Source organism: Sprattus sprattus (genome assembly GCF_963457725.1).
Source record: "Sprattus sprattus genome assembly, chromosome: 4".
Lineage (NCBI taxonomy): Eukaryota > Metazoa > Chordata > Actinopteri > Clupeiformes > Clupeidae > Sprattus > Sprattus sprattus.
Genome location: NC_137923.1, coordinates 41476941 through 41497831, shown reverse-complemented (window position 1 = coordinate 41497831; position 20891 = coordinate 41476941). Strand labels below are relative to the sequence as shown.

Sequence of the window (20891 nt, the reverse complement as noted above, 5' to 3'; positions counted from 1 at the left end):
ATTATCACCTCTGGCCCTGTGGCCGTGACAAGGTCCACTGTATGAGTGCAGAGGCCAAAAGGGCATGGGGACATGCATTTACAATAGCGTGTGTTTATGTGGCTGTGTGTATGTCCGCATGCTTTGCATGGAGAGTGCAAGGTTTGTAGACCGCTAAAGAGGGAGCAGCCCTTTTGTGTGCCCCTGACACAATGATGGGAACATCTATAAGTCATTTTAACTGTGGTTGTGTTTCAGCTTTCAGACCTTCCTATCCTTGTATCCATAATTATTAAGGTGGATAGCACTATTGCTGGACAGGTGACACCATTTCTGTGCCGAAGGTATTGAATCTGTTTCCAAGAATGTGTTCAGCTGTCCAGGGAGCTCTGAATGGCAGCACTTCCCAGAGTCAATGTGTTCATCAATTACCGTCTGTGTACAATAATTGTGGCATATTGATCCACGGAGTTTATCTATTTACATTGCTAAGTGCTTTCCTATGTGAATACTCTCCTTCGTCTCGTCTTATCGAATAACATGCTATTTACATTTGTGGCAGACAAGGTCATCGACATAGAGGTTTCATTATTTGGCCACAAGGGGATTTGTGTATATCTATACCTAACTGGAAAGTAGTCTGATCAACCAACAGTTTGCATTTTGAGGATGTATTCTCATAAGCTTACTTTGCATTGCATTGAATTGAGCAGAATACTTAATTCTGAAAAATGTTCTGAGAGTTGTAGGCAGAATATAAAGTGCTTGTCAAGTGACTGCTTAGATAGAGACATGTCAAATCTGGCAGCTGTGAGTTTCCGCAAATGCTCAGAGGACGCCTCACATCTGTGAAGCTTCGTTTCTGCCTTTAATTCCACCACCACTTATTCACCGTTTGTTATCTCTCTTACCACCTTGCCTGCTGTACCTGAATAAGAGGAGATAAAGAGAGAGTGAGATCCTGAGTGAAAGGAAGAGAGCGAGAGGAAAAAAAGAGTGAGAGAGGTTTTTGGTTGTTGTAATAAAACCATATCATATTCCATACATGAATGCACTACCTATCAGTGGATAAGCCAACACCTGAGTACTATTGAATTATATATACTAAAAAAGCAGTTCTTCTTCTAATTTATTATAGTGTTTCGATAATGTTCACACAAGCCTATGCAGTAACTTCAACCCTCATTTTCTTCATGGTGAATGGATTGTTTCATTACTACATTTTATGGGAACACACGCAATTTGCCTACTGCAGAAAACTCAGGTCAGTAAGGTTTTTGTCTAAGGGGACATTGGCTACTCCTTCATAATTGTAAAATTGACAGACTTCAATCGCACAAGCGACACACTGCACACGTGACTACATGGAGGCGACACAGGACACACACACACCCAGGCCTGAGGTTGTTTGTAATTGTTTAGCTACTGCATTTATCCAAACTCCAAACTGCAAACTCCACACAGAAAGGCATGGAAGATAGCCCACCTGAGCACTGAAGGTCTGGGGAGGACCTGCCCCCCCAGAGCCAACAGTGCCCCATGCGAAATCGAACCCATGACCTTCTTGCTGTGAGGCGGCAGTGCAAGCACATGAGCCACCGTGCACTTCATCATCACAATCACAAACACCTTTCACAATGCATGCGAACTCCAAGTGCATTGACTGATAGAACTGCAATTAAACGGTTAGTTCTGTCTTAGGTCACAGATGTTAAATTGACCTGTACCATTACCATTTAGCTTTTGAGGCCCTCTTCACGCTTTCATGCGTACATGTAAATGTTGTGCAACATTGCCCCCATGTGTTAATATAAGAGCACGATTTGTTTCTGATCAAGCACTTCACTTACCATTGCAACAAACCCATCAAGAGCTCAGCTGACCATTGTCGGCAGAACCACATTTCGTTTTATTTTGCTTTATTCGGGCAACATATTCTCAAAACTTCTCAACAACAATGCACACATTAACTTTCATCGCGAAGCTTACCTTTGCACAGACCTATGGCTATTTGCCAAACTGATCATTAAATGTGATGATCAATTGATGTAATGCATACTTATTAATGAGCGCCTTTTATCTCGTAATTGTATTCCGTATTATTAAAACAATGAACTATTTAAAGTGAAGTCATGACAGCTTTTAAAAAAGGCAAACGTCATTACGCATGTCTCATTCGGGCTACCGTAGCGCTCCGACATATTGTTTGTGTGAGAGAAGCAAATTCTCGAAGGCAAGGAGATAGAGGGGATTACTTACAATTTATTTATTAGCAAGGGAGTTTTTCCGCATACACAGGACATAATGGGTAAGTCCAAAGCGTTTGATGTAAAACCATTATCCGTGTGGTACATGTACTTGTACGTATTTGGAGATGACATGGTGTTTACGACTTTTAAGAGTAAAATCTTTATGTTCTTACAGTTAGTTAGCAACTTAGCTTAGCGGGTAGCTCTTGTAGCTTAGCCTCTAGCACTACCCTACGATTGTGCTAGCTAACTAGCTAACAGTTTCGCTCACCCCGAGTTGGACGTGTTATTCTCTCTGTCGATTACTGTTTAATTCGCACGAACATTTTAGATTTGAAGTTGATTGCTTCACTAACTAAATAAAATCAACTAACATACTGTGGGTAGGTAGCAATATCCAACTAACGTTAGCTAACACTATTCGTCGAGTGGCTTGCTAACTTGCTACGGGTAAGCTAACTTTCATCCATCGTTCAAACATAGCTGCTTACAGCGGGCTAACTAGTTGATCAATCATTGAGAAATAGACAGCCCAACTGAAATCAGTGTTTATAAAGGTGATCGGCATGCAGATTATCGGCAATAGTCAACAGCCCTAAACAGTAATGTTGCTAACGTTGACTTGCTAGTGGGAGCTAGCTTGACGTCTACATTCCTGGCTAGGACAGCAGTCTGTTGTTGAGTAATCGCACTCTTGGTCTCTTCAAGGATGATTACTCATCGTCTGTCTTTCATGCCACCACGACTATTCATTTGTGCATTATTTGTTCGTTTAATGATCTAGGTAAGGTGAACCGGGTTACATTCGGCTAAGGGATTTGTATAACTGTACAACGTTACAATTATGTAGTGTAACCTATCGTTGGTAGATGGAAACGTGGCTTGCAATGTCTTGTGTCTATTTGTCTACGTTTTCAACATCAAAACGTCAGGAAAAGACGAGTGTGGTGCTCTACACTTCATGTGTTGCCCGTTTTTGATTACCAGCTAGAAGAAAGGAGAAAAATGGACAGGGCGTCAGTAATATTGAATGACATCAGGGACATCTAGCGCCTTACTATTCATTATTTCCTGCTGAGTTGGCATCGCGTTGTATACTATTTCAAGAAGTCATCAATCACCACTGCTGGTTGTCTGATACAACAGAGAATAACCCCTCTCAACTCTGCCTGAACTAAGCAGCATCTGAGGGGGCCTACTGAAAACCAGTCTAGTGTCTTTAGCATCCCTAGACTACATCTGCAGACTGTAATGTCGGTCCTGCTTATTACTATCTGGGTATTTCCACCCTACAGCCGTGCTGCTCAGCATTCCCACTTATTGAGGCTATGTAGTTCATTTAAAATAGATCTTGCGGTGGGGGTTGAGCCCACCAGGCTATTTGAGAGAGCCATGTGATAGTGTGTGTGGGGGGGGGGGGGGGTATAGCTTGGCTGTTGTGACACTCTCTGATCATGAGTAAGATTGCTCTGGGATTACTCTTTTTATAAAGTCACTGCAGAGATGGATGTGATTCAGGTTTAGTATTTTTCCTCGTTGAAACCCCTGCCCCAAACGAGCACACACATTTCCCCCTAAAACTTTATGATTATCATTGACGTTCTCCTTTTTAAGGAACTGATCACTGAAAAGTTTTATGTACTTTTTTTGGGAAGTTGTCAAACACACACTGAGTTTTGTTTTGCACAAAGTCTCAGCTCTGCTGGAGAATATAAGGGAAAGGGACCATCCTCAAGCTATGCCACCCTATTGCATGCAAGTTGACAGACAGACATATACAGACTGACAGCTTCATAGCAGGTCTACTTCAAAGTTGCTTCCGGCTATGGGGTGCTTTCCCCCTTAGCCCTGGCATTTGTTTTGTTTCCTGGACCACTGTTGAGTCAGTGGCTGCCTGGAATTTAAGTGCATACACAATCATTCACAGAGTTTCCTTGAATTAATGTTGTATACCTCTAAAGCTCAAGGCAAAGAGAAGCAAGGCCTCCTTCTGGTCAGATGGTATCTGGAACTTTAGGAATGTGACTGATTTCATTGTGACAGTCAGGTGCGCGTGACTGTGTGTGGGTGTGTGAGAGGGTAGCCCTGTTTGTCAAGTGTGTGTGTGTGCTCTTTGAGTATAAAACAGGTGTGTGTGTGTGTGTGTGTGTCTGTGTGTGTGTGTGTATCCAGATCTGTGGGGGGTTGGCAGCAGGGTGGGAGTGGGTGAGCACATGGCACGGCACAAACGCTGAGGCCAGGCAGACTGGGCATCAGTTAATGCAAGCTCGGCGATTAGGTGCCCTGGATAAACATGCTGCTGCCAACCAGCCACCCACTGAATGAAAGAGACCACATGCTATGAAAGAGAGAGACTGTGGAAGAGAGAGTGATTGAAATGGGCATTCGACCCAGAATGGCAGATCTCTTTGTAGGCCTATTTGTTGCTTCATGCCCCTGGTTTTATTTACGTGTCACTGATGGTTGTTGTTGTGGTTGTGGATACTCCCAGGGACTCTCTGTGTCACATGTACTTCTGCTGTATTGAGGAGACGTCCATAAACCTGCCACTACTTCAGGTTATAGGAGGTCTGTTCAGTCGCACTGTGATCATGACTCTTATAAACGCTTAATATTCTCTTCTGAGATGGACAGAATGCAAAAAGGAAGAGATCTTATTGCTATGAGACAGACAGAAACAGAATGCAATAAGGAAGAGATCATAACTTTGGCAGCACTTAAGAAGTGTCATTTGTATCCTTTGACCTTGTGTTAAGCACCTTTTTTCATCTTTTCATGTGTTTTCCTGTCCCACAGATACGGCAGCAAGTCCTGCGAAGGATAACTACAGGATGAACCGTTACAAGAACAAAGCGCTGAACCTGGAGGAGATGCGGCGCCGGCGGGAGGAGGAGGGCGTCCAGCTCAGGAAACAGAAGCGAGAGCTGCAGGTTGGATGCTTCCCACACTTCTCTCCCTTGCCTCATTCCCTACCCCTTCTCCCTTGCTTCATTTCCTACCCCTTCTCCCTTGCTTCCTTTCCTACCCCTTCTCCCTTGCTTCCTTTCCTACCCCTTCTCTCTTGCTTCCTTTCCTACCCCTTCTCCCTTGCTTCCCTTCCTACCCCTTCTCCCTTGCTTCCTTTCCTACCCCTTCTCTCTTGCTTCCTTTCCTACCCCTTCTCTCTTGCTTCCTTTCCTACCCCTTCTATCTTGCTTCCTTTCCTACCCCTTCTCCCTTGCTTCCTTTCCTACCCCTTCTCTCTTGCTTCCTTTCCTACCCCTTCTATCTTGCTTCCTTTCCTACCCCTTCTCCCTTGCTTCCTTTCCTACCCCTTCTCTCTTGCTTCCTTTCCTACCCCTTCTCTCTTGCTTCCCTTCCTACCCCTTCTCTCTTGCTTCCTTTCCTACCCCTTCTCTCTTGCTTCCCTTCCTACCCCTTCTCCCTTGCTTCCTTTCCTACCCCTTCTCTCTTGCTTCCTTTCCTACCCCTTCTCTCTTGCTTCCCTTCCTACCCCTTCTCTCTTGCTTCCTTTCCTACCCCTTCTATCTTGCTTCCTTTCCTACCCCTTCTCCCTTGCTTCCTTTCCTACCCCTTCTCTCTTGCTTCCTTTCCTACCCCTTCTATCTTGCTTCCTTTCCTACCCCTTCTCCCTTGCTTCCCTTCCTACCCCTTCTCCCTTGCTTCCTTTCCTACCCCTTCTCTCTTGCTTCCTTTCCTACCCCTTCTCTCTTGCTTCCCTTCCTACCCCTTCTCTCTTGCTTCCTTTCCTACCCTATTCTCCCTTGCTTCCTTTCCTACCCCTTCTCCCTTGCTTCCTTTCCTACCCCTTCTCTCTTGCTTCCCTTCCTACTCTATTCTCCCTTGCTTCCTTTCCTACCCCTTCTATCTTGCTTCCTTTCCTACCCCTTCTCTCTTGCTTCCTTTCCTACCCCTTCTATCTTGCTTCCTTTCCTACCCCTTCTCCCTTGCTTCCCTTCCTACCCCTTCTCCCTTGCTTCCTTTCCTACCCCTTCTCTCTTGCTTCCTTTCCTACCCCTTCTCTCTTGCTTCCCTTCCTACCCCTTCTCTCTTGCTTCCTTTCCTACCCTATTCTCCCTTGCTTCCTTTCCTACCCCTTCTCCCTTGCTTCCTTTCCTACCCCTTCTCTCTTGCTTCCCTTCCTACTCTATTCTCCCTTGCTTCCTTTCCTACCCCTTCTATCTTGCTTCCTTTCCTACCCCTTCTCTCTTGCTTCCCTTCCTACCCCTTCTCTCTTGCTTCCTTTCCTACCCCTTCTCTCTTGCTTCCTTTCCTACCCCTTCTCTCTTGCTTCCCTTCCTACCCTATTCTCCCTTGCTTCCTTTCCTAGCCCTTTATGATCCACAATGCTCTCCACATCTCTCCTACTCCACTCTATTGCCTTAAAATTCCCTCAACGAGGAACATCAAATGAGGATAATGGGTTGAAGAAAGTCAATTCTGTCTTAATCTATGATCTCTGGCTCCCCAGTTTGCTCTGTAGAGTGGCAGAGTTGTTAGTTATTTGTTTCTTTGTTATACGTTTGCCATGGCATGTAGGTTGTATAGTGTAGTTTCATACATTCTTGTCTTCTTCCCTCTCGTGTTCCAGCTTTTCAAAAGGAGAAACGTGGAGCTTCTGAACGAGGAGGCGGCCACGTTTGAGTCCCCCCTCATGGATCCATTCCTCACGTCTGACTCCAACCCGGTTAGTGGAAGCCTCAGTGCTGTTCAAAGCTCCTTAGTGATGGTAGTGCTTCTTGCTAACTACTGCCAGATGTGGATGCTGTCGGGTGGTCCACACCCTCATTTCAGTTTGACTTAATTGGCAGGCCAGGATGTTAGTCTCGTTGGAAGCCTCCTAAAGGGTTAAAACCACATATCTTGCTAACGGATGGAAGACTTTGAATGGTTTTTGTTTTTAGTTTACTGTGCTCAGGACTGTTTCCTTCCTCAGGACATGTAATGTATTGATTGCTATCAGGATATGAAGATGAATAGATTAAAGATTTGCTCACAGCAGGTTAATCAGATTCACATTAGTCATATTGTGCACTAAGCGCTGCCAAATCAATGCAGCCAAGCACAGAGGGTTGTATAATTTCAGGCTGTGGCATTTCCTGATGGGTTTATTAGCATCACATGTTCTGGTCTCATCTGTGTTTCTCTCTGTGCCTAGGATGGAGTCATCACAAGAGAAATGGTGGATATGCTTTTCTCTGATGACCCAGAACTCCAGTTAGCCACAACACAGAAGTTTAGGAAACTACTATCCAAAGGTAGGCCACTGTTCCTCAGTCACTACTTGCACACCGATCACTGGGATTCTGTGTGTCTTGCTTTTAGTGTTTTCAAAAGGGATAATTCCAGCTCAATTTTAGCCCAGTAAATATCCTGGCAAATGTATATCTGTGTAATTATCTGAGTTTGAATGAGCCTCAAGACACACAGAATAAAATCTTATGCCTTCACACCAAATTTCACCTGATATGCAGCCTTGGCATGGGTTGTATGTGTGTATGTATGTATGTGTATGTATGTATGTATGTATGTATGTATGTATGTATGTATGTATTAGAGAAGCACGGTTGGCGGTCACGCTGCGGACTCCGCGGTTAAACCGCAGATCGGGCGGACGACGTGACAAAAAATTATATTTTAATTCAATTCGGGCGGGTGGCGGTTTACCCAACAAAATTCAAAATATCTACACATTGTTAAATGTCGTTACCTACCTAATCCAATTTTCATCAGGCAGTGAATTGGCCTAGTTCCGTGTATGCATACAAAGCAAGCAAAAGAAGCAAAAAAGTTTAAATTAAGTGACGATCCATCACATGTCGCGTCTCCTTGCAGCTCCGCAAACCTGCAAGCTATGAGTTGTCAGTATTGGAAGAAGCCTTAACGTGTCGTAGATGAAACTGCCTGGGTTATTTTGTTTCGTTAGGCTATTAGTTATATATCAGAAGTGACATTGGGCATTGGCAGCGCGAGATGTTCAGAACAAGTTAAACTTCTAGCTCAGTAACAGCTAAGCTATCAACAGCTAAGAAAGAAGGTAAGAAAAATTGTCGGAAAACTTTGATTTGCAAGGCAAGCAGGCAAGTGTTGGGGTTGTTACAGTAGGCTATATAGCCTACAATGCGGTGAAATTTCGGAATTAATAGGCACATGTCAGCGTTTCCTTAATAGGCTTTCTTTCATTTTGCAAAAATAAAAACATTAGGCTATATTACCATATTAAAATGGTGTACCAAATTGCATTTTATTACAATGATAAACAATTGTAGGCCTACTAGCCTATGGTAAGGTCAGGTTTGCCGATGTTCTTGGCTATTTATTCATTTTTCTCCCCGTGCATCGATCGGAGACAGACGTCACTTCACTGATAATATTCTGGGGATAGGCTACAACATAGCCAATAGGCTATCATACTAGGGACTTTATTCTTTAAATCTTTGCGGCATTGGATCAGTCTCCTTTCAAGAACAGGAAAGAACTTTCTAGCCTCGTGTCAGCCTCACGTCAGCAGCGCCTGTACCTAAAAACAACAGGCGGATGGCGGACGGATGCGGTTTTGAAAATTGGTCAAAAAAAATTGGTGCAAATGGATGGCGGACGGATCATGCGTTTTGTGATGCGGTTGCGGATGAAATAATAGCCCATCCACGCATCTCTAGTATGTCTGTGTGTCTGTGTGTCTGTGTGTCTGTGTGTCTGTGTGTCTGTGTGTCTGTGTGTCTGTGTGTCTGTGTGTCTGTGTGTGTGTAATGGGGAGAGAGCATGTATGTATGTGTCTTTGAGTGTTTATGAGTGGTGAGACTTCACGCCCTGCACTGTGCATGTTGCCCACAGAGCCCAATCCACCCATAGATGAGGTCATCAGCACACCCGGGGTAGTGAATAGGTTTGTGGAGTTCCTCCATAAAAGCACCAATTGCACATTACAGGTGAGCTTGCCTCCCCAGACTCCAACTCAACTCCCCTTAAAGGTGCTATATGTAAGAATTTGAGTTTAAAACATTAATTCTGCAACAGAATGTGAAGCTGTAACCGTTTGATGAAGGCTAGGTAAAAAAAAAAAAAACACCTATGCACAGTGTTGACCAGATATCTACAATAGTTTGCATGCTAACCAGCTAGATACGCACGGCCCTCTCTCATAAAACCACTTTGTTCATCAAGATGCACTAGTGGATCGCTGAAAACAGCAAGGCTGGGTAAAGAGTGCTACCACGGGCATACGCCCACACTGTCAGTAATGGGGTTTTTGAATGTCTGAACATTTCAGAGGCTAAAATTATCGTTAGTCATAGAACATTTTTATTATTCTCTTTTTTTCTTCTTCTTAAAAAAAAAAAAGTAATTCATTAACAAAGCCCCAATCCATTTTCAGAGTGCTGGATTAAGTTTACGAAAGGATCCAAGTAAGCGTGGCTATCCTGTAGTTGGCATCAACAAGTAGCTCAGTAGCATGCCCATCGATAAACATTAATGGTTAGACTTAAACTAAAACTTAGCCTAACAGCTTGAGTGCTTAAAAGAAGACTTAGACATGTCTGTTTGCCTCGACTTAGTGAATGTAACATATCAATTGATGTTAAGTGAGACTCAAATGGCAACCTAAATATCTTTCATTTATACAAATGTTTTCATGCTCCATGTAGCCTTCAGCCTCCCCCACCTTGGCCAAAACCTTTTGTTTACCTCAGCAAAGGGAGAGAAGTAGTAATGCACTGCCCCTAGTCCACTTGGGGTAGGAAGGATGAAATCATAAAGCTTGCTTGTCGACAGCTAGTCAAGCATTGATAAAGCGACTTCCGATTCACCTACAACGGTGACGCCCAGGTCTAATTGCCCAGTGCTTTAATTCAACCGCAACTCAATCCACTAGCATTAAACAAAGCAAAATTATGCTTTTTTTATGCCTGCTACCCGATCAGCTGTGGACTGTGGAAAACATTAATTTGTGCATTTTTGAGCTAGGTCAAACTTACGAGGTTAGAACAGAACGCCCCCTGTTCCAGGTAGGCTTAGCTATCATGTGACATTCAGGATATCCTTTGATCAAACAAATGCAGCAAAAACACTAAACATTCTCTTGAATTTTAAACAGAAACAGACATCCTGTAGGGAGATTATAAAGTGGTTGTACCAGTAGGCCTACACTTAATGTGTCTGTATTCCCCCAAACGTGGCATTTTCCGCGCCATCTCATGCAGTTGTCAGTGGTGGGCTTATAAGCCTTTTGTGCGATTGGATTCCTTCACCCAGTGTAGTTTTTTGTTACTTGAACATTCATATGTGTCTTTTGAAGATATTTGGGTAATCTGCAAAATAATAATTTTAACCGACCCACCTGCAATTTACCTGGATATCTTTACAAATATTTTAGTTTGACTCGTGTCCCAGGGCACATGTTATTTTGGCCCGCACATCACTGACCAACTAAATTCCGTCAATGTCGTAAAAAATAAAGTCCTTCTCAATGCCATGGGCATTATTTATACTAGACATGTGGAAAACTTTTCCTAATCACTTTTTTTAATGTTTAGTTTTGAAAGAAACTGCAAAATCTATTGTATTGTGCACTTTTTGGAGCAAAGTGACGCCCATGCTCATTGACTTGGTTCACATTTTAAACAGTATGGTACACTTTTTTTTCTTTTTTCAAACAACCGAGCATAGACAATGGTTGTTTTTTTGAAAAAGAAAGAAAAAAAGTGTACCTTACTGTTTGTGTACATATTCCTGCATATGGACACCATTTTGAAAGAAAGTATTTAGACATGGGACTTTTTATCTATCTATTTATTTCTTGATTTATCCTCATAGTTTGAGGCAGCCTGGGCTCTCACCAACATCGCGTCAGGCACGTCCCACCAGACCAAGGTGGTAATCGAGGCCGGCGCCGTGCCTGTCTTCATCGAGCTCCTCAACTCCGACTTTGAAGACGTCCAGGAGCAGGTATCACCCGTCAGATTCGCCCGAGCGAGCACATCGCCGCTGCTATTGCCTTTGAACCGCAGGGGCCACCTTTTCAGTAACCACTCATCCACAGACTTCAAACGTCTTCCCCTGATACCCCCCCCCCCCCCATAACACGATGTGGTGCCCTGTGATCTGGTGTTTTCACTGAATTTTCAAAGGCTTTCAGCAGTCTGGTATCGTGATGTAATTATCAACATCACAAATTATGTTTGTTGTGATGTTTTCAAATTAAGCTGCTTCTCTCTCTCTCTCTCGCTCTCTCTCGCTCTCTCTCTCTCCCCCCTCCCTCCCTCCCTCAGGCTGTGTGGGCTTTGGGCAACATTGCGGGCGACAGCGCCATGTGCAGAGACTACGTGCTGAACTGCAACATCCTCCCTCCTCTACTAACGTGAGTGCTTCTGTTGTCACACTCCTACCTCACCGTCTGTCAAACGTGTTCGCAAGAAACTTTAGGCTCCATCTAGTTTGAAAATTAGTCAGGTCTGTCACATCAACTGTGTGAATGATTGGAGCTGCTAGCCAGAGACAGGTGTGTGTGTGTGTGTGTGTGTGTGTGTGTGTGTGTGTGTGTGTGTGTGTGTGTGTGTGTGTGTGTGTGTGTGTGTGTGTGTGTGTGTGTGTGTGTGTGTGTGTGTGTGTGGAGAGCGCTGTTTTAGAGCTGGTGGTTAATTGTGGTTCTGTATGTGTTTCCTAAGGCTGCTGACCAAATCGACCCGGCTGACCATGACCAGGAATGCTGTGTGGGCCCTGTCCAACCTCTGCAGAGGCAAAAGCCCGCCGCCCGACTTTGAAAAGGTGCCTAGATGTACTTTTGCCTGTAAACTGTTGCATTGAAGTAGCCAACTGCTTGCTTTATGTATTGTTAAACTGTCCACTGGTATTGGCTTCACTTGGTCAATATGCAATTAAAAAAAACGTTTCTGTCCATCGCATCATTTATTGTATGAGCGTGCGTGCGCAGATATTTTAACACACTTAATATTTATACACACTTGAAGAACATTATTGTAGACACTAAAGGTGACCTCTGCTCTCATTTCACACAATGCTTTGGTGCCCCCTGCAGGTGTCCCCATGTCTGCCCGTGCTGTCACGCCTGCTCTTCAGCAGTGACATTGACCTGCTGGCCGACGCCTGCTGGGCCCTGTCCTACCTCTCCGACGGGCCCAATGAGAAGATACAGGCAGTCATCGACTCGGGAGTCTGCAGGAGGCTGGTGGAGCTACTCATGTGAGTGTAGCCTGGAGTTGTATCAGCAGCAGGCAGTGTGTATGGTAAAGTGCCACAGATGTACTGCCACTCCGAAGGAGGGAAAAGGGTGGCTTGGCCAGACATCTCCATGGAGAATGTTTTCGGGCAGACTGAAAATAGCTTCATCCTCGTCTGCCACTGGAGAAGTTTTATGAGCAATGTAGCGGCATTTGTTTGTGGGTTTGAGTGAAATCTCATCCTAGGGTTAGGGGCTCATGTCATCAGTGATAAATCTGTGAGTCCTGCGTACTGAGTGGCATATGCAGTCAGGGGCACTGTGAGTGAGTTGTCATGTAGCAGAGATGGTCCCTTTTGTCATTTCCAATCTGTTATTCCCTCTGCAGGCACACAGACTACAAAGTTGCTTCACCTGCGCTGCGAGCTGTGGGGAACATAGTCACTGGCGACGACATTCAGACTCAGGTGAGCCATGGTGAAACTATTTAGAGCGGTATGTGGGTCGCATGATGCTATGGAACAACTCTTTGTTTTCATTAACATTGTATGTTATTCAGACTTTATTGTGAATTTCTACAGTCATCTTAGTTTCTCTAGAGTTTAATTTCCTCTTTACTTGGTCTCATTGAAGTAGTTGTGTCATATAGGAGTTGCAACTGTTATCGTTTCCATTTGATTCATGTATGCATGCTAGTGCTCACTCGCTTAAAGTAGTGTGTATTGGTAAACGTGTGGTGGTCAGCACTAACATGTGCTTGCTTGCCTATATTGCTTACCCGTAGGTGGTGCTGAACTGCTCCGCCCTACCCTGCCTACTGCACCTCCTCAGCAGCGCCAAGGAGTCGATCAGGAAGGAGGCCTGCTGGACCATCTCCAACATCACCGCGGGAAACCGGGTTCAGATCCAGGTAAAGCTCTTTTCATCCCAGCATGGGATCTCGTAGGATGGTCCCCCAGTTCTACGCCGCTGCCCCTGCTCTCCTCGTGTTCCTGTCGGGCAGTTGGTAAAACTGGCCGCTTGCCTTTCCAGGGTTGCAGGTTCTCTTCCCCCAAGGGCGTGAGAGCAGATCAAATATTTGAAAACATACCTTGGGTGAAACGATCTGCTGAGTAAGAATGCCTGTTTTAAGTCAAAAAACGTTCAGCAGAGTTAAAATTAGTTTTACATGACTGTCCGTACGGGAACTCTGTATACTGAGTGTATGTAGCATATGTGCTAAGCAGCTTGAATTCACTGAGGCTGATCCACATGAGACATGGGGGATTATATGATGATTAAGGTCATAGAGTAAACACCCTGAAAGTCTGTAATGTGGATGCAGTATGCAAAGCTTTTTGATGCTCGTGTGTCGTCATTCACCATTTTTTTGGCTTTTCCTCTCATCCCCAGACCGTAATAGATGCAAATATTTTCCCCGTGCTCATCGACATCTTGCAGAAGGCAGAGTTTCGCACTCGAAAGGAGGCGGCCTGGGCCATCACCAACGCCACCTCAGGGGGAACCGCCGAACAGATCAGGTGCGTTTGGAGGGCAGCCAGGAGTGCTGGGGAGAACCAGAGAATTTGGAATAGAACCTGTGGAAGTTGCTTGTTTGAGGGTTTTGGGCCCCAGGTGATCGACAGGAAATTAGAACTTCACGTTGTACTACAAGAGAAGGAGATTTCAAGTTCAAAGTACTTTATTGTCATGGTCACAAATGCAACGAATTTGAATCAATTTGAATCCAAGTCGCAATGTTCTCACTCACTTCATTCTCAGTTCCTTGGGCAAGTTTGGTACATTTTCTTAGATGTTGTGCTACAGCAGTCAAACTAAATAGCATTCAAAGTTTTACAGTTGCCAACATTTAACAGTGGTCTTGGCATAACAAAGCAAACCAGAGGTACAGGTTGTTATGTTTCCATTCAGTTTCCTAATTAATAACTCAAGGTAATCAAAGTGAATTGAGTTGATGTGCTATGCTCAAGTAAAACTGTTGATGGGCAAGGGCACCCTTAAGTGTTGTGATACTGCCAAATCATGTTGGAAACTGAAGTCACAGACAGTTCTAGAGAGTCCTTGAGAGGTACTTCCTCTCTGGGCTGGTTGGTCGTAAAAAGACAGATTAGCCTAACTACTCCCAAATAATAATAGCTTACAGCAGCTCCTAATGTTGCCAAAGGGTATCATCAAGCCTAAGTCGGCCGACGTGTCTGAGGAGCCTCGCCCCAGTATCCCGTGCGCTCACAGGGGTATCTGACCAGGGTGGGGTGGGTTGTGGACTAATCTTGGAGCCATGTTATAGGTCTGCTTCTGGTGATGCTTTACCCGGATCGGGTTACGTCGTGACCCAGCCTCTGCGGAAATATTTTTGCATGCCTCGGAATAACACTCGATACACTGGAGGTGCTGCAACTTGGCCTCTACACACTCCATTATGCGAGACCTTAGAGAATGACTGACTCGTGCTTCTGAAATGGTGTTCTGTTACCCTCTGTACTGAGGCAGGCTTTTGGAAATTGGTTTTATAAAAGGCACATTTAAGCCATAAACGCAGTAATTTAAGGTGCCATTTATTTTGCGTCGGAAAAATGGTTTACGACCGAATAGCTCATACTGCTCGTTAAATTATGTTGGTCTGAATGTTAAGTGGGTCTTTTCCGAAGAAAATGAGGGCATTGGATCTTCCTGCCACAGATATGAGCTGGAAGATAGGATATTCAGTGCATTTAGTAACTGAGCACAATAACGCATGTAGTGTAGAGTATTCCAGTGTAGTGTATTATACTCCAGCAGAGCCTTTGAATTCTGCTGGCGTTCTAGCTCTATCTATTTATCGATCCACCTTCCACCCTTTCTTTTGCTTTGTTTTACTTTCTCACTTGCGCTTTCTGTCGGTCAGTCCCTTTGTCCTCTTACCTGCTTGCCTGGCTTTATTCATACTAATCACTCCCAGTCAAGACATTAACCAACGCGTGCACACTGACACACTTTCATCCTCTCTGCTCCTGGTTGCTCAGGTACCTGGTGAATCTGGGCTGCATTAAGCCCTTATGCGACCTGCTGACGGTGATGGACTCTAAGATCGTGCAGGTGGCCCTGAACGGCCTGGAGAACATCCTGCGGCTGGGCGACCAGGAGGCCAAGCAGAGCGGCAGTGGAAACAACCCCTACTGCGGTTTCATCGAGGAGGCCTACGGTATGTGTACACACACACTCACACTCACATGCTCAGAGCAGGTCTGCTGTGGCTTTGATTTCGCAGGCTTACTGATATTCAACTCAGGATGCACTCTGGCTACTGTGTGTGTTTGTGTGTGTGTGTGTACATGAATGCATTTGAAACAGTTAGAATAGAATAGAAAAGCCCTTATTGTCTTTGTATTTGCATACAACAAAATGTGGGGCGCTGAAACGAGGGACAGCATATAACAAAACAATAGAACAAAAAGCTAAAAAATAAAAAATAAAAGATAAATGATTAAGATTGTTCTGTGACCTTTTGTTGAATTCTGCTGGTTGCTCTGCCCTATATGTATTGTGCCATTGCCCTTATATTCGGTATATACTGAATGATCTTATCCTTCAGGGCTGGACAAGATCGAGTTCCTGCAGAGCCACGAGAACCAGGAGATCTACCAGAAGGCATTTGACCTGATCGAGACCTACTTTGGCGTGGAGGAGGAGGACGCCAACCTGGCCCCGCAGGCTGATGAGAACCAACAGCAGTACCTCTTTGCCCAGCAGGAGGCCCCCATGGAAGGCTTCCAGCTATAACCAGCTCCCCCCTCCTCCTTCACTCTGGTCCCCTTAGATATCCCGCCCTGTTCCCCTCTGTATTCCCTGATAATCAAAGCTTTGCAGAACCCGGAACCACGTGGCTGGGCAGAGGGCAGAACTAAAAGAGAACCCAGCATACAATACTATTACACAGAAGTGAAAGGGGAGTGAACCCTTTCTCTCCCACCCCCCAGCCCCACAGTTTAGTCAGAGACTTGTGCAGAGGAAGAAAACCACTGCTGAAAATCCTTTCAAGTTTTATTTCAGGTCTTTTAATTAATTTTTTATTTAATTAAATTTCTTTTCCCCCTCTGTGGGTCCTGTGCAGTTCCCTTTAAAAGCACATCCCCATTAGGTCAATGTACAAAACCGAGGCTTTTACATGAAAGTTCTCCATTTTGATCTATTGGAATATGGCAGATGTTTCTAAACATACTGCCCAGATCCCACTCAAATATATTCTTTGAAATATTTTGGGGTGTTTTTAATTTTGTATTTTTTTTGTTTTTTCCCTCTCCCATCACCTTTACCCTTTCCCTTTTGTAATATTAATTCACCTGATCCATGCTGCTTTCCATATGGATATAGACTCTCTGGTTTCCAACTGAGCTGCAGGGTACAACCCCCAGGTCTTTTTTTTATTATTATAATTTTTTTTTTATTTGGGGGGGGAAGGTGAACACTTAGTTGCACCTCAAGCTCTTTGGCGCACACTGTGGGCAAGAAAACTTGCTGGAAATGTTCAGTTGAGACAGTTATTTTCTTTTCTCTCTCTTTTTTTTTTTTTTTGCTGGGCCTAAGGTGGGTCTTAAGCGATGCCACCAGGCAGCAGAGCTGTTGATGAGGGCAGGCGTTGTGAAATGGGCGTAACGAGACGAAGGACGTTGAGGTGAAACATTGGAAAGCTTAAATGAGCTGACGTATTGGTTACTAGCTAATCAGAAATGGTAAAACTAGCGCTATGTTGTTCGTGGTGTGCAGTGTTCTAAATAATGATGCATTTGACATATGAAGTGAATTAACTATTAAATGCAAGATATAAAAAAAAAAAAAAAAAGCAATGCAATGCAAATCTGAGGGCTAGGACTTTCCTCTACCATTACTTTTGTTCAAGGTTCTTTTGGTTGCTTATAATTTAAGGAAAGAGTACTGTAGGGAGGTGGTGGTGGGGTTGGGATTTGGGTTGGTAATTACCTTTCACTTAGATGTGTTTTGGTTTTGGTTTAGGTTTACCTCCAGTGTTTCCATTTTGTGTTCATTCGAAGCCTGGTATGTATATATCCAGTGGGGGTAAAGTAGTCTAAAAGTTCCTGGCTCCGATCGCCCTCAGTTTGTGCATGTTAGGGTTTTGCATGGTGTTGTATTAATCTACAAACGGTCATGGAATGTCCCTTGCCAAACTATAGGACTAGTATGGAGGGCAAGTGAAGTCTCCTCAAGTCCTGTCAGCTTGTCTGTAGAAATTAACTATTATTTCCCCCCCACTCACAAATTGGTTTTGGTTAGTAGAACTGCCAATCCTAACTGATGCAGTATTTTTTCTTGTTAAATACAATATAAAATATTTCATTTTGTGTAGGCCTACTCTTTGTGCTTGTATTCTTTAGCGCTTGTGACAACTGAGATTTGGCAAGGAACATGCATTTTATCATGACAAACCTAACAGAAGCAGAAAAATATATATTGTATATTTAAAAATAAAAGCGTTGCACACACTTCATAAATACATGCAGACAAGATCAGCATACACCGCATACACCACACACAGATAAAGAATACACAGTAGAGGGAAAAATGGCTTCCATAATCTAACCTTTTCTATCAACATCTTTTTCCTTTCTTTGTTTATTTTGTTCCCCACATGCAACCAGTTCCTTCTTTTTTTTTCAATCTGAGGTTTGCACTTTTTGTGTTATGCACCTTCACTGTAGTGTCCAGCTGAAAAAAAACGGAGTTCTCCCTCAAAGCAATGCTTTTGGTGTTTCACTTAAGAGGATGGTCTTGAGGTGTAGGGTTAGTTTTAGATGCATGGATTAGGTGGAAAACGGAAATGAAAGTTCCCTAACAGACATTTTTTTTACTTTCGTTATCTTCGTAATTCTGTTAGACCTTAAAATCAAACAAAACCCATCCCCTTTATTCACCTCTTAAACAAAAGATAAAGCGAAACTGTGACTTGCGTTGTTGTAATTCATCTTTACTTAGTATGGAAGCATTTTTTTTCTCTACCTCTATGCCACACGGACTGGTGCTTAACTGAGTGTGGGGATTGGGGATGGGGAGGTGGGGTGGGTAAAGCCAGTGGCTCTCCAGATGTTGTGTGACGTTGACTTGACAGGAGCTGTGAAAGCGTTAGCCGTACCCTTGCGATCACATCTGAGGCTGGAAGCTTCAGGGCTGTGAGGAGGAGGGATTCCTGGTGAAAACCAAGGCGGCTAGCTGCCTGATCTTGACTTCGTAGAGTAGAATAGTCTGAAAATCGCTGTTGTATTACATTTCAAGAAAAACCTACTTTGAAATCTAGAGGCTTAAGCATTTGAAGAAATATCCTGAAACTTATCTCTTGCGCTCAGATTACAGCTCGCAGCTAGGCTTGAAGACCACATGCACCCTGCTTCTGAGTGGTCAGAAAGTCTCTCTTGCTCTTTTCCAATTGACTTGGCTCGTAGCAATTTACTCCAGTGTGATAGAGATGTTTAGGGCATATATGTGATGGACAAAAAACTAACCAGTTTGTTTAGATTGATCAGGTTTTTTTGGCTTTCACAGGACAATGTCTCTTTACTAATCCTTGTTACATTGTGTATCAGAAATAGACAAAAGAATAGACCACCTGGCCTGCCGCACCTAAGATGAGTTTAGCTCATATCAGTACAACTTTGGTCCCTCATTTCATATGTACCAGGGTCTGTAAGACCTCTGGGTTAACTTAAAAGAATCAAGTGGATCAATAAAAAAGAATTTATGAAGAAAAGAAAAAGAAACTCAAAGAATTTAATAGAAAATTGTAATGCACTCCTATTCACTAAAGTGCCAATCCGACCAACAAAGACTGCAGGTTGATGTATCTATTGTCTTTGGTTTATTTTTATTTTTTTACTTGAATGTGCACAGCTTTTTGTGCAAAAATCTTGCTGCTCTATTTCTTACTAATCATTAAAAAGTTTCAGTGTCTGCAGCCGTTTCTTTAAAGAAGGGGCAGCCTTTAGTTTGTGCACCAAATTGGTAAAGAGTAAAAGAATAATGGAACAACTTTTAAGAAAAAAAGGACGGTTTTCTGTTGGACTCTTATTGTTTACTCTTCAGTCAGATGCAGATGCAAAGGAAATGCTGTGTTTTTTCCTGTCTATTAATGTGTTATTTGTGCAGAGAATCTAGTCACAATAGAGGAGGTTTTCAGAGAAAGTTGCCATTCATTTGCTTTTATTTAAATCCAAGTCAAACCACTAGGGGCATTAGGAGGGATCATGATGTGGTCAATCCTCTCTCCCTGTTGAGGTCACCGTTTAAGAAACTTCAAGATTTGCACAGATGGGCCAATAACTTATTACCAGCCAGCAGTTAAGAAAATGTCAAGGTTATACTTTTCATTGCCTTCAAGTCGCTGTTTGTAGTGATGGTCCTGTGTTTTGGCTCTGTAAGGGGCTTATGCAAGGACTGTGATGACTCTATATTTTTAAGACTGACCTCCATCCTTTTTTTTTTTTTTTAACTTAGCACAAGCGACAATAAAGCCCTCCCTTTCTGCGACCTGAATCTGTTGAAGCTGTTTCTGTGGAATCAAGGAACCCATTCTGTATATTAAAATGGGTATTTCTATGAACTGTCAAAGAAGCAACCGCAAGCTGCAATAACGATCTCCCAAATCCGACTACCCAAGGATAAAGACCTCTACCAGGCTTCTTCTGCAGTTTGTACTTACCGTGGCAGATGCCGCCGCCACCACATGACATTTTCGCAAAAAAGATTGGAGCTTTGAAACTCTCATAACTGAGATATTTGAAATAAATCAAGTAGGACACTGATGCCACTGGCAGAGAAGAAGGTTTACCTGCTCCTGCATCAACAATGACTTCTGAGAAGTGCAAAAAACTGAAAAAAGAAAAAAAAAAGATATTTTAGCCACATATTGGTATAGTAAAGACAAATTGGGTCTTTCTGGTCTTCCGTCCTGGATCTTGTAAATGTGTAAATCTCTTCCAAATCCCAATCCAGTGTTTACAACAGTTGTTATTTTTGTGAAATGTTTTCATACACCCTATTCTGACTTTCCCCATTTCCCTTGATGGAAGATGTACTTTGGTCCTGTAGTTTCTCTCTTGAAATGTATTTATATTTAATTTGGGTGTGGAGGGGAGTGTGGGCAGACGATCATTTTCTTTGGCTGTTACCCATCTTACACTGCGACTGACTTGACTTAACCGACCGTATGAATGAGTGACGAAACTGATAACACATATACTGAACATGTCACACAAACATGGAAAAAAAACTATGTATATTTAACAATATTGAACAAATGTTTAAAGGAGTTTTAAAAAGGTTTTGTCCAGGATACAAATACTGTACAAAATAAAACAAAAATGCTGTTGCAATCAGTCTTGTGTTTCATTAAATAGAATGCGATTTGATTTAGAGTTTAAAAATTCATTGATTTCATGAAGTCATGTATGACAAGGAAAAGCTATTTATTCCAGTAATAGAAAATGGCAACACAAATACAG

The 20891-nt window shown here is 43.3% G+C and overlaps 1 protein-coding gene across 2 annotated transcripts; it reads left to right on the top strand.

The window, feature by feature from the left end:
* The first annotated feature begins 2203 nt into the window (after window positions 1–2203).
* On the top strand, window positions 2204–20725 carry kpna6 (karyopherin alpha 6 (importin alpha 7)). 2 transcript variants are annotated; one of them, XR_013968609.1, is made up of 16 exons: window positions 2204–2287; window positions 5025–5158; window positions 6820–6915; window positions 7387–7486; window positions 9063–9157; window positions 11043–11174; window positions 11498–11586; window positions 11894–11993; window positions 12265–12428; window positions 12794–12872; window positions 13190–13315; window positions 13798–13925; window positions 15408–15586; window positions 15977–17056; window positions 17395–17436; window positions 19885–20725. XR_013968609.1 is itself a non-coding variant. In XM_080836678.1 (14 exons), the coding sequence occupies exons 1-14, from the start codon at window positions 2284–2286 to the stop codon at window positions 16162–16164; spliced, it is 1614 nt and encodes a 537-aa protein (XP_080692804.1). In that variant the 5' UTR covers window positions 2204–2283; the 3' UTR covers window positions 16165–17224. The 2 variants fall into 2 exon arrangements, 1 of the variants encoding a protein (XP_080692804.1); XM_080836678.1 differs by lacking the exons at window positions 17395–17436; window positions 19885–20725 and having other exon boundaries at window positions 15977–17224.
* Window positions 20726–20891: the final 166 nt, after the last annotated feature.